The sequence below is a fragment of the Penaeus chinensis genome, chromosome 40, assembly GCF_019202785.1.
Source record: "Penaeus chinensis breed Huanghai No. 1 chromosome 40, ASM1920278v2, whole genome shotgun sequence".
In the NCBI taxonomy this organism is placed as follows: Eukaryota; Metazoa; Arthropoda; class Malacostraca; order Decapoda; family Penaeidae; genus Penaeus; species Penaeus chinensis.
This window is the reverse complement of record NC_061858.1, coordinates 14056199-14068698: the sequence shown is the minus strand read 5'-3', so window position 1 is coordinate 14068698 and position 12500 is coordinate 14056199. Positions and strand designations below refer to the sequence as shown.

At 29.5% G+C, this 12500-nt stretch overlaps 1 protein-coding gene across 2 annotated transcripts in view; it reads right to left on the bottom strand.

Annotated features, from left to right (window-relative positions):
- LOC125047000 (striatin-interacting protein 1 homolog) overlaps positions 1-12500 on the bottom strand; it is an 83877-nt gene that overhangs the window by 56428 nt on the left and 14949 nt on the right. For both annotated transcript variants that reach the window (XM_047645015.1, XM_047645016.1), the window contains exon 2: positions 8358-8399. In XM_047645015.1, the coding sequence (XP_047500971.1) occupies positions 8358-8399 (42 nt within the window). The remainder of the gene's footprint in view (positions 1-8357; positions 8400-12500) is intronic.

The window sequence follows — 12500 nt, the reverse complement described above, 5'->3', positions numbered from 1 at the left end:
CTGTCTCTGTCTCTGTCTCTGTCTCTGTCTCTGTCTCTGTCTCTCTCTCTCTCTCTCTCTCTCTCTCTCTCTCTCTCTCTCTCATCTACCACTTGGTTACAGTGCTTGAACCTGTCAAGAAGCCCGATGGCCAATGGCAAGGATTGCATCATCTCTTTGTCCAGACTCCTTTTCCTGTATATATCATATTATGACATGGCCGGACTTGTGCCATTGTGTAGTAGTTTGGGTGTTACACCCACTCATTCGTGAGCTAACTACAAGGGCTTTAACAAACCACAAGGCTTAATGTATCTGGTAAGAAGTGATCCAGTGAGGGAACATTTTAATAGAATTTTTCAAATTTTGGGAAAGGAAGGAGAACTATATACAACCAGTTTAAACTTAAATTACAAGGAATAGTAGCAAGAATGAAATCTCAGAGAAAAATGTCAAACTGAATTATCTGAAAAAGATTTGGATGATCCAGCTAAGACTTAAAATCTGACTCCAAATGTGCCTCAAAGAAGTATTGCAGCTACACCATTACAGAAAGAATGTCCAACTTCTGCCACAAATTGTCCAAAACATAAAGCAACAACTTTGGATATATTTAGTTGCAAAGACAACTTCTTATGAAAAAGCAAACCTTGATGAAGAAGTCGCTCAGATGGTCTTTGCAACCAACTCTTCATTAGATTGGTAGAACCATCCTCAGTTTTGTAAAATGGTTGGGTAGCTGAGGCCAGGATACACTCTTCCAAAAAGAAAAGCAATTGCAGACAAATTCATCCCCATGATATATGAAAAAGAATAAGCAAAGTATGCCATAGAGCTGAAAGATGAAATATATGTCTGTCTTTAGATGGATGTCTAACATTCACAACGAGCCTATTATATATGTTACTGTGACAACTTCAAATGGCCATATATATCTAGTGGATACAATAGACAAGTGGCCAGCCTCATACAGTTGAATATATAGAGGCGCTCTCAAAATCAAAAAATCAGAAGTGTAAAGGACTTGGTTACCAAGTTGGTAGTGTTGTAACAGATAATGCAGCTAATGCAAACAAATTGAGGAAACTGTTAGAACAGGGGAATGAACTGAAGCTGGTGACCTATGGCTGTACTGCACAAATTCTGAATCTGAAATTGGCATTAAAGAGCATGTGGTGTATATAGTAAAATACTTCAGAAACACTCACTATGCTTTTCAAGATACCACCTGGAAGATGGGCAACATCTTGTTATACAGAATACCATATGTAACTGTCTGAAGATATACATAAAGAACTGGCCAGCTATCATGAACATTTTTGAAAATGACAAGGAGCATATTGATGTCAGAGTTACAGAGGTATCTAACTTAACACAGAAGCAGTCAGCATAGGACCTACTTGCAGGACTAGAACTGCTGGAGCAGTGAACATATGGGAATAATTAATCACAACTTCATGCAATGACAGAGATGCAGTAACTGCTGCAAAAGAGATGTTTGGCCAAGTCATAACACAAGCTCATCTTCTTGCAAACCAGGGTCCTTCTTCCTTTTAAGGAAAACTGCTTAGTGCAGAAGTGAATAATGCAATGGACTATGCCATTGAAAAATTTCCCTCATTTGTCACAGTCATCATGAAATTTCATGCCAAATTGGCTCCTTTTCATGCAATTAAGTTTAATGATTCTGTGACCAAGTGTATTTCATGGTGTAATTTCAGTAGCACAACAACTACTGTCTGCAGTGGCAGACAGTAGTTTATCACAGGTTAAAAGAGTATGTTCAAAGCTATAGTATTGTACATTCAAACTAGGGAACCAACTGATGATAGAATAAGCAGCAAAACTATTTTTTGTTTAAAATCAATGCACATAAAATGGATGTATTTGATGATATTAATGATTGGGATGCATTTAAAAGAAGCAACTTTAATGTCATTTTTTTTTTTTCTAAAGATTCTAAAATTAAATTTCACAAAATTTATAATTTGCTTTTTAAGACTACTTTTCAAGAGATGGGGATAATAACTTTTCAAATAATGCTTTACCAGTTTGAATTCAATGTGCTTTTGTTTTAACCCAATGCTGATGGGCATGACGTGTACGTATGTGCAATGCCTGCTGTGAGTTACTTGTTTAATTGTGTTTACACATAAATGGCTACACTTGTACTAAGTCACCAAAGAGCCAATTACGAGTAATGCCTGTCTCGCCAGTTTACCCTTTTTTTATAATAAAAATAATACCATCGGTATTCATAGCACTAGTAAAAAAGACATTTTTCCTGCCAATTCAAATCAGGTAAGGTCACAAGGTCTACTAATTAATTCCTTTGTGGCTAAGCACTAGCAGAGCCATCAATGTGCTAAGACATTTCACAAAAAATATAAAAAAATGAGCACATTACAAAAAATATAAAAAACGAGCACAGCATTTTCCCCATTTTTTATTAATTTTCCCCGGCAGCATTGGGTTAAATACAGGCTATAATATATATATATATATATATATATATTTTTTTAATTCAATACTGGAGGATATATGGGCATATGTAAAATTTAATCTAAATATTTTTTTTTTTATATAATTTGATATATATTATGATTTACATCCCCAATTTAAATAATCATGATTTAAATTGGGCAAATTTTATATATATATACATATATACATAAATATATATATAAATATATTATATATATGTATATATATACATATATACATATATATATATGCATTATATATCTATATATAAATATATTACATATATGTATATATATACATATATATATGTATTATATATCTATATATAAATATATTACATATATACATATATATATATGTATATACTGTATATAAATATGAATATATATGTATATATATGAATATATATATATATATAAATATATATAAATATATATCTGTAAATATATATATAAATATATCTATAAATATATATCTATAAATATATATATGTATATATATGAATATATGTATACATATTAATATACATATAAATATACATACATATATTCATATATATAAAAATGTATATTTACATATATATATACATATGTGTATATATATACATATGTGTATATATATACATATATGTGTATATATACGTATATATTAACCCAATGCTGCTAGGGAAAATGAATAAAAAATGGGGAAAATACTGTGCTCATTTTTTATATATTTGTGTAATGTCTCTGCACACAGATGGCTCTGCTAGTGCTTAGCCACAAAGGAGTTAATTAGTACACCTTGTGACCTTACCTGACTTGAATTGGCAGGAAAACGTCTTTTTCACTAGTGCTATGAATACTGATGGTGTTATTTTTATTATAAACATAATTACTATAATCTTATAAACATTAGTAACTTGAAAATAAGATAACAAAATATATCGTAAATCAAGGAAAAGAATAAACGGGCAAGACAGGCAGTATTTGGTGTAGCCATCTATGTGTAAAAACAATTAAAAAAATAAAGTGGGCATGGCATGTACGTACATACCATACCCGTCGGCACTGGGTTAATGTATATTATGTATATATATTATGTATATATATTATGTATATATATTATGTATACATATTATGTATATATATTATGTATACATATTATGTATACATATTATGTATATATATTATGTGTATATATATTATATATATTATATATATACTATGTGTATATGAGTATGTATATACATATACATACACAGAATATATAACATTTTATAAATATATATACATGTTTAAAAATACATAAATATATATATACACATTATATATATAATATATATATTTTATGACCCTGCCCATCAGACTGTCTCTTTGCAAGACAATCCTGGGTGGAGGAGTTCATGGCTTGGGCAGCTTGGCCAGCCCTGTCACAAGGAGTTAGAGATGGGCAGAGGGCCTGCTGTAAGACTCACCATGAGGGACCCCTGTGACTGGAAGTTAAGGGTGGATGCGGCCATGAGCCCCTTTTGGCGTTAACCCCTGATGATGATGATGATGAGGATATACATATAAATAAATATATATATATATATATATATATATAAATATATATATATGTATATATATATACATATATACATATATATATATAAATATATGTATACATATATACATATATACATATATATGTGAATATTTATTTGTGAATTCCTATGTACAAATATACATATATATACATATATATGTACAAATATTCATATATACATATATATGTACAAATATACATATATATATATACAAATATACATATATTTATGGACATGTACACATATAGGTAGATAGATAGATATAGACATAGATATGTATATGTATTTATGTATATATAGATAAATATATTTACACATACATATACTTATATAAGTATATATATATATATATATATACACATGTATGTGTTTGTATTTATGTATGTCTATATACATAAACATATAAATGTATATATATACATTATACATACATATATATATATCTCTACATGTATATTACTACAAATATACATATATACATACATACATATGTGTGTATATATATATATATATATATATATATATATCTACTTATATATAGATATATATACATATGTATATATATGCATACACACTCATATATAGATATATATGTATATATAGATGAAAAGATACTTATGTTTATGTATATATAAAGATACATATACATACATATACATTTACATATATGTATATATACATATATCTTTTGTATACATATACATATCTATATATATGTATATATATATATGCATATATACATGCATATATATACATACATATACATATACATATACATATATGTACATATACATATATCTTTTGTATACATAAACATATCTATATATATATGTGTATATATATATGCATATATATATGCATATATATATGCATATATATATACATACATATACATATACATATATCTTTTGTATACATATACATATCTATATATATATGTATATATATGCATATATATATGCATATATATACATATATATACATATATATACATATATATACATATATATACATATATATACATATATACATATATATGCATATATATGTGTATATATATGCATATATATACATATATATATGCATATATATATATACATATACATATACATATATATTTTGTATACATATACATATCTATATATATATGTATATATATGCATATATATATGCATATATATATGTATGTATATATATATATATGCATGTGTATGTATATATATGCATATATATACATATGTATAGATATGTATATGTATGCAAAAAAATATACATATATACATATATGTATATGTATATGTATATGTATATGTATTTATGTATATATAGATAAATATATTTACACATACATATACTTATATAAGTATATATATATATAAATATATATATATACACATGTATGTGTTTGTATTTATGTATGTCTATATACATAAACATATAAATGTATATATATACATTATACATACATATATATATATATATATATCTCTACATGTATATTACTACAAATATACATATATACATACATACATATGTGTGTATATATATATATATATATATATCTACTTATATATAGATATATATACATATGTATATATATGCATACACACTCATATATAGATATATATGTATATATAGATGAAAAGATACTTATGTTTATGTATATATAAAGATACATATACATACATATACATTTACATATATGTATATATACATATATCTTTTGTATACATATACATATCTATATATATGTATATATATATGCATATATACATGCATATATATACATATATATACATACATATACATATACATATACATATATGTACATATACATATATCTTTTGTATACATAAACATATCTATATATATGTGTATATATATATGCATATATATATGCATATATATATGCATATATATACATACATATACATATACATATATCTTTTGTATACATATACATATCTATATATATATATATATATATATATATATATATGTATATATATGCATATATGTATGCATATATATACATATATATACATATATACACATATATATACATATATATATACATATATATATACATATATATGCATATATATGTATATATATATATATATAATATATATAGTGGAAGAACGCACAAAAATCAGCACACCTTTAGCCATCGTGAATTTCAGTCTTAATTTCAGTGTTTAGCCCCAAGGTTAACCCAATGCCGCCGGGGAAAATGCTGTGCTCATTTTCTATATTTCTGTGAAATGTCTCTACACATAGATGGCTTTGCTAGTACTTAGCCACAAAGGAGTCAATTAGTAGATCTTGTGACCTCACGTGATTTGAATTGGCAGGTAAAACGTATTTTTTACAAGAGCTATGAATATCGATGGTGTTATTTTTATAATAAACATTATAATCACTATAATGTTATAATCATTAACAGCAAAATAAGATAATGTAAAATATTTTTGTAAATCAAAGAAAAAGGTAAACAGGCGAGACAGGCAGTACTCGTGACTGGCTCATTGGTGACTTAGTACAAGTGTAGCCATCTATGTGTAAAAACAAACAAGTACTCACAGTGGGCATAGCGTGTACATACACGTCATGCCCGTCGGCACTGGGTTAAACACCACAACTCTCTTATGGTTTGGGGTTGTTTTCATATGGGGTTGGAAAATTAATAATTTTACCCTAGAATATTCGTATGAACCAATAGCTGAACCAGTGCAGCTATTGCAAGCTTATCCTGGAGGAGCTTGAAGACTGTCAAAATATAAGGCTGATGTTTTCATGCAGGATGGGCACTATGTAATATCACAAAATTAGTAGTGGTTTGATTTTTGTAATGTAAGACTGATAATACTTTGACAAGGAATCTTCTCTTGATATAAATCCCATACGAGAACCTCTGGGCATATACCAAGTACCACTTAAAGGACAAGGATTCATCCTCCATCCTGCACCTTCAAACTGCCAATCAGGGCATTTGGGACAATATCAAGTCTGATTAGTTAGAGCACCTAGTTGATTTCTTCCAAAGCGACTTCAACTAGTCAATATATATAGATGTGCATATATATATATAATTATGCATGTATATATACACATTTATATTCATATATATATATATATATATATATATATATATATATATATATATATCATACATATTATATATATTGATTTATATGAATTTATTTATTTATTAATATATTTATATATTAATTTAGCTAATCACATAGATACATACATACATACATACATACATACATACATACATACATACATACGTACATATAAATACATACATAAATATATATATGTATACATAAAAATATATATGCATATATATAAACATGCATATTAATACATATATATATATATATATATATATATGTATATACATATATATACATATGTATGTATATAAATATATATATATACATATGTATATGTATAATATATATATATACATATATATGATATAGGAGAGGGGGGAGGGATGTGGGAGGGAAGTGACAAATGAGAAGTAGTGGGTTTGTAGACATTACAGCTGCATTATGCTTTACATGTTTGAATGCTTTCTCAGCTGAAGGATACTATGCTATCAAGGTCAAGAGTAAACATTGTAATCAAGTACATTTGGTAATACACTACAGAACCAAAGAGTGTGAAACAAACCATGCAAAAGTACCAAATGATCTGGCAAGATGAGTCAAGGCTCATGAAATGTATAGTAGTTATTTTATCTTACCATGAGATAAATAAGTTCTAAAATTTATGACAAAGAACAATATTCTTTAACTGAAGGAAAAAACACTAATATAAATAATAAATTAACCTTTGCTCACCCCATACATAAAATACATTTATTTCCCTACCATTTAATTTGCTATAATCAAGTTTAATTCATATATTTCAAATTGGTATGCAAATCCTTTTTACTTAAACAGTGATTTACTCCAAAAAAGATTCTAAAACAGCCTAAAGAGATGTACATCTTTCAGTCGTTGACAATACATCATGACTTAAACACAATTTTCTTTAACTTGAAAATCTTACTACATTATTATCAATTCTTATTTCATATGTGGTAGTTACAAAAGACCAAGCATTTGAAGCAAAAGCCTTTGTGGTATCTAAGGTATCTATGGCATTTGTTAGCTAAATCATGTCTACAATTTCCTCAAATTTATTTCTAAGCCACAATTCTAAAGGAAAAGAAAAAAGAAGGAAAAACAAATAATTAAAAACAAAGATTAAAATAAAGGGCAACATTTGACAGATTAAAAAGAAAACGATAAACGTAACATCTTACCTCACCCCCTAGCCAGGGGGACGTGGATTCCCCAGACATAGCCTGGGTAAGAAATAAATGTATCACAAACATGCCATAAAAAATAAATACGTAAAAAACACATCTAGCTAAAGTGTCCAGGGGCAGCATGAGTTACTCCCTATTTGTAATTTCCAAAATGAGACATGCAGTGGTTCGTTCTTTAGAAGGAACTTTAGAAGTGAAGTGTAACAATTAGATGTGGGTCCACACGACCATATTTACTCAGTGAATCTAGAAATTTCACACTAAATTACTTCAAAACACAAATAGGTAAGCAGAAACTAATTTTCTAAATAAAATGTTTGGGCTACCCTGCTGTATTTTAAATTATATTCTGCATATTTCTGTGATAACAGCTAAAACTGCTATTTTCTAGTTTTAGTATGTCCAAAGGGAGAATTCTAATGAATAAAAACTTCACATATCAAATTAGTTATAGATAAATTTAAGAAAGCTTTTTCAGTCTTCTAATACAAGAGACTGAATCTATTTAATTTTCTTATTTGAAGCAAATATATCAAATGACACCAAAAAAAATAGTAGGCAGGAAGGGGAGAAGCAAAGTGTTATTAACAAAAAAAACAAAACAATCATAATAATAATAATAATAATAATAATAATAATAATAATAATAATAATAATAATAATAATAATAATAATAATAATAATAATAATAATAATAATACAATAACAATAATACAATAATAATAATAATAATAATAATAATAATAATAATAATAATAATAATAATAATTATTATTATTATTATTATATCCATAATAATAATAACATTCATAATAATAATCGTAATAGTAATAGTAATAATAAGAGTAAGAGTAAGAGTAAGAGTAAGAGTAAGAGTAAGAGTAAGAGTAAGAGTAAGAGTAAGAGTAAGAGTAAGAGTAAGAGGAAGAGTAAGAGGAAGAGTAAGGGAGTAGGAGTAGGAGTAAGAGTAAGAGTAAGAGTAAGAGTAAGAGTAAGAGTAAGAGTAAGAGTAAGAGTAAGAGTAAGAGTAAGAGGAAGAGGAAGAGTAAGGGAGTAGGAGTAGGAGTAGGAGTAGGAGTAGGAGTAGGTAGGAGTAGGAGTAGGAGTCGGAGTAGGAGTAGGAGTAGGAGTAGGAGTAGGAGTAGGAGTAGGAGTAGGAGTAGGAGTAGGAGTAGGAGTAGGAGTAGGAGTAGGAGTAGGAGTAGGAGTAGGAGTAGGAGTAGGAGTAGGAGTAGGAGTAGGAGTAAGAGTAAGAGTAAGAGTAAGAGTAAGAGTAAGAGTAAGAGTAAGAATAAGAATAAGAATAAGAATAAGTATAAGTATAAGTATAAGAGTAAGAGTAAGAGTAAGAGTAAGAGTAGTATTAGAAGTAGTATTAGAAGTAGTATTAGAAGTAGTTGTAGTAGTGGTACTAGTAGTAGAGGTAGTATTAACAATGATGATTAATGATTAATGATAATGATAATGATAATGATAATAAGTAATAATAACAATAACAATTATAACAAAAACAATAGCAACAGTAAGAATAATAACAATAACAAAATTAATGATGATAATAATATAAATATAACAATGAGAGTAATAATGATAATGATAATGATGATAATGATGATAACGATAATGATGATGTTGATAACGATGTGAATAATCATAATGATGATGGTTATGATAATTATTATAATAACGCTAATGATAATGAAGACAATGAAAATGATAATGATAATAACATTAATTATATTAACAACAATAACAATACTACTACTACTACTACTGCTATTACTACTACTACTACTACTACTACTACTACTACTACTACTACTACTACTACTACTATACTACTACTACTATACTACTACTACTACTACTATTACTATTACTATTACTATTACTATTACTATTACTATTACTATTACTATTACTATACTAGTACTACTACTACTACCACTACTACTACTACTACTAATAATAATAATAATAATATTAACAAGAAAACATTAAAAAAAAAAAAATCCCCGTCTGCCCGACACTTTTTCGCTCATTGTATACACACACCGTGGCGTGTTTATTTAGTGGTTAACAGTGCGCCGCCTTAAGTCTAAGGCAAGCACATACAAAATCCCTTTTAACCCGTTCGCCCCGGATTTATGTTCTGTCCCCTGTAGTTTTTGGTTAATTTGGTTACATACAGATGGCTCCACATGTGCTCAGCCGGCAAGGAGTCTTATCAGTAGGCCCTAGTTACCAGGGGCGGATCCAGAACTATTCTGAAGGGGGGGCAGTTGATAAAGGGGGGCGCTTATAAACCTTCGGTAATTGATTGATATTGTACCATCACTATGTTGCTGTAGGAAATCAGTTTAGTTTATACCGTAGGTCATGCTCACTTTCAGTGGTTTGAAATTTGTTTATGGAGTTTTAGCCATGCTACTTTTTATACCCTGCCACTACCTCGACAGAGAAAGATTGTCATTCTGTTTTACATTGATTTGTTTTATTATGATTTGACAGTGAGAATGATAACTGCCGAATATGTTTCGTTTTGGATGATCCGAGAACGATGAAGCCCGTGAGGTTCTTCCGTCAGTATATCAAATGTCATTTTATAGAAAGGGGGCGCAGCACTTCCAACAGGGAGTATGTCGTGAATCACGGTTTTCACCGTGACCACGACGGTGAAGTGTGGTCTCATGCTCCTTCTCACTTTAACTCTCCCGCAGGCATGCACAGAGTGAAAAAGGGTCTCTCCAGACAGCATTAGGAAAGATTTATCTCCCGGGGGTGAGGATGCTCTACATTCGCCCTGAGGCTACACACCTGCATAGAAAACGCGCCCCTGGAAAGGAAATCGCGGCTACCTCCATCTTTTTACGGTTTTATTGTTTTTGTAACTATTAAAAGTTTTATTTTATATCGTTATTTATACCCGGACACATGAACACAAGAACGAAGGAAATGTATTATGAATAAGCGAATTAATGAGTAGGAGGGAATCTATTATTTTAAATATATCTTTTACTTCAGTATTTATTTTAGTTCTTGTATTACTTTTACATGTCTATTTCGTCACTTTGAATTATTTTAATTTAATTTTTATATTCAATTAGTGAAAAGAATCCCCACCTTAATTATGTACTTTGCTCGCCACGAAGCTTAGAGGAAAGGCAAGAGAGGCATGACGAGATTCCCTTCCCGAAAGCAAAGTGGTCGTGGGAATCATTGGAAATAGGTAGCCGAAGATATTTGTGTAACTCTAGTTGAGTAAAATGATTTACAGACCGGTGCCTCAGTAATGCTTATAGAGTTTTATATATGTTCCGTGTTCATTTTAGTGTTTTATGTTCCGTTTTCATTTTAGTGTTTTATGTTCCGTGTTCGTTTTAGTGTTTTATGTTACGTGATCCTTTTAGTTTTTTATGTTCCGTGATCCTTTTAGTGTTTTATGTTCTCGTGTTCTATCTTATTTAATAAAACAGAAATACGATAAGTTTTAATAATATGCCCTCGCGTTCATTGTGAATTGGGAGAACAAGACCCTAGGAACTGTTAAACGGAGTAAATAGTAAATGAGGTTAAATTGTCAGACCGGAAACAGTCACACCTCGGCACCATACTGCGTTTGGGGAGTGATCCCACCGCACACGTCTCCTCTCGGCTAAATCACGCTTACCAAACTCTCGCAACTACACTTACACTCCTTCTCGCTTTCACCCCCCCCCCCCCCCCCACGCACACACTTACTGTCTCTCCCTTCCTTACACCCTTCCCTTACACTATCAACATCTCACAACACTGACATCCCGTTCCCATACGGTAATTAGATGGGTGGTGGCAGCGAGAACTTTACTTAATCTTTGCGAGAGATCATCCAACAGTGCCGATCGCTACAGGTACCAGACCAGTTACAGAGCAGCGAGGGGGGGGGGGGGAGGCAACTGACCCCAGTTGCCCCCCCCCCTAAATCCGCCACTGCTAGTTATCAATCCTGATTTTCCCATTCCATGAATTGACGGGAAAATGTGTTTTTCTTATTACTATTACTATCGATACTGTTATTATTGTTATTGGTGTTATGATTATTAAATTGTCTTTAAAACATTTTAGACAATGAAATTATACAAAAGACCCTTTCCTAAT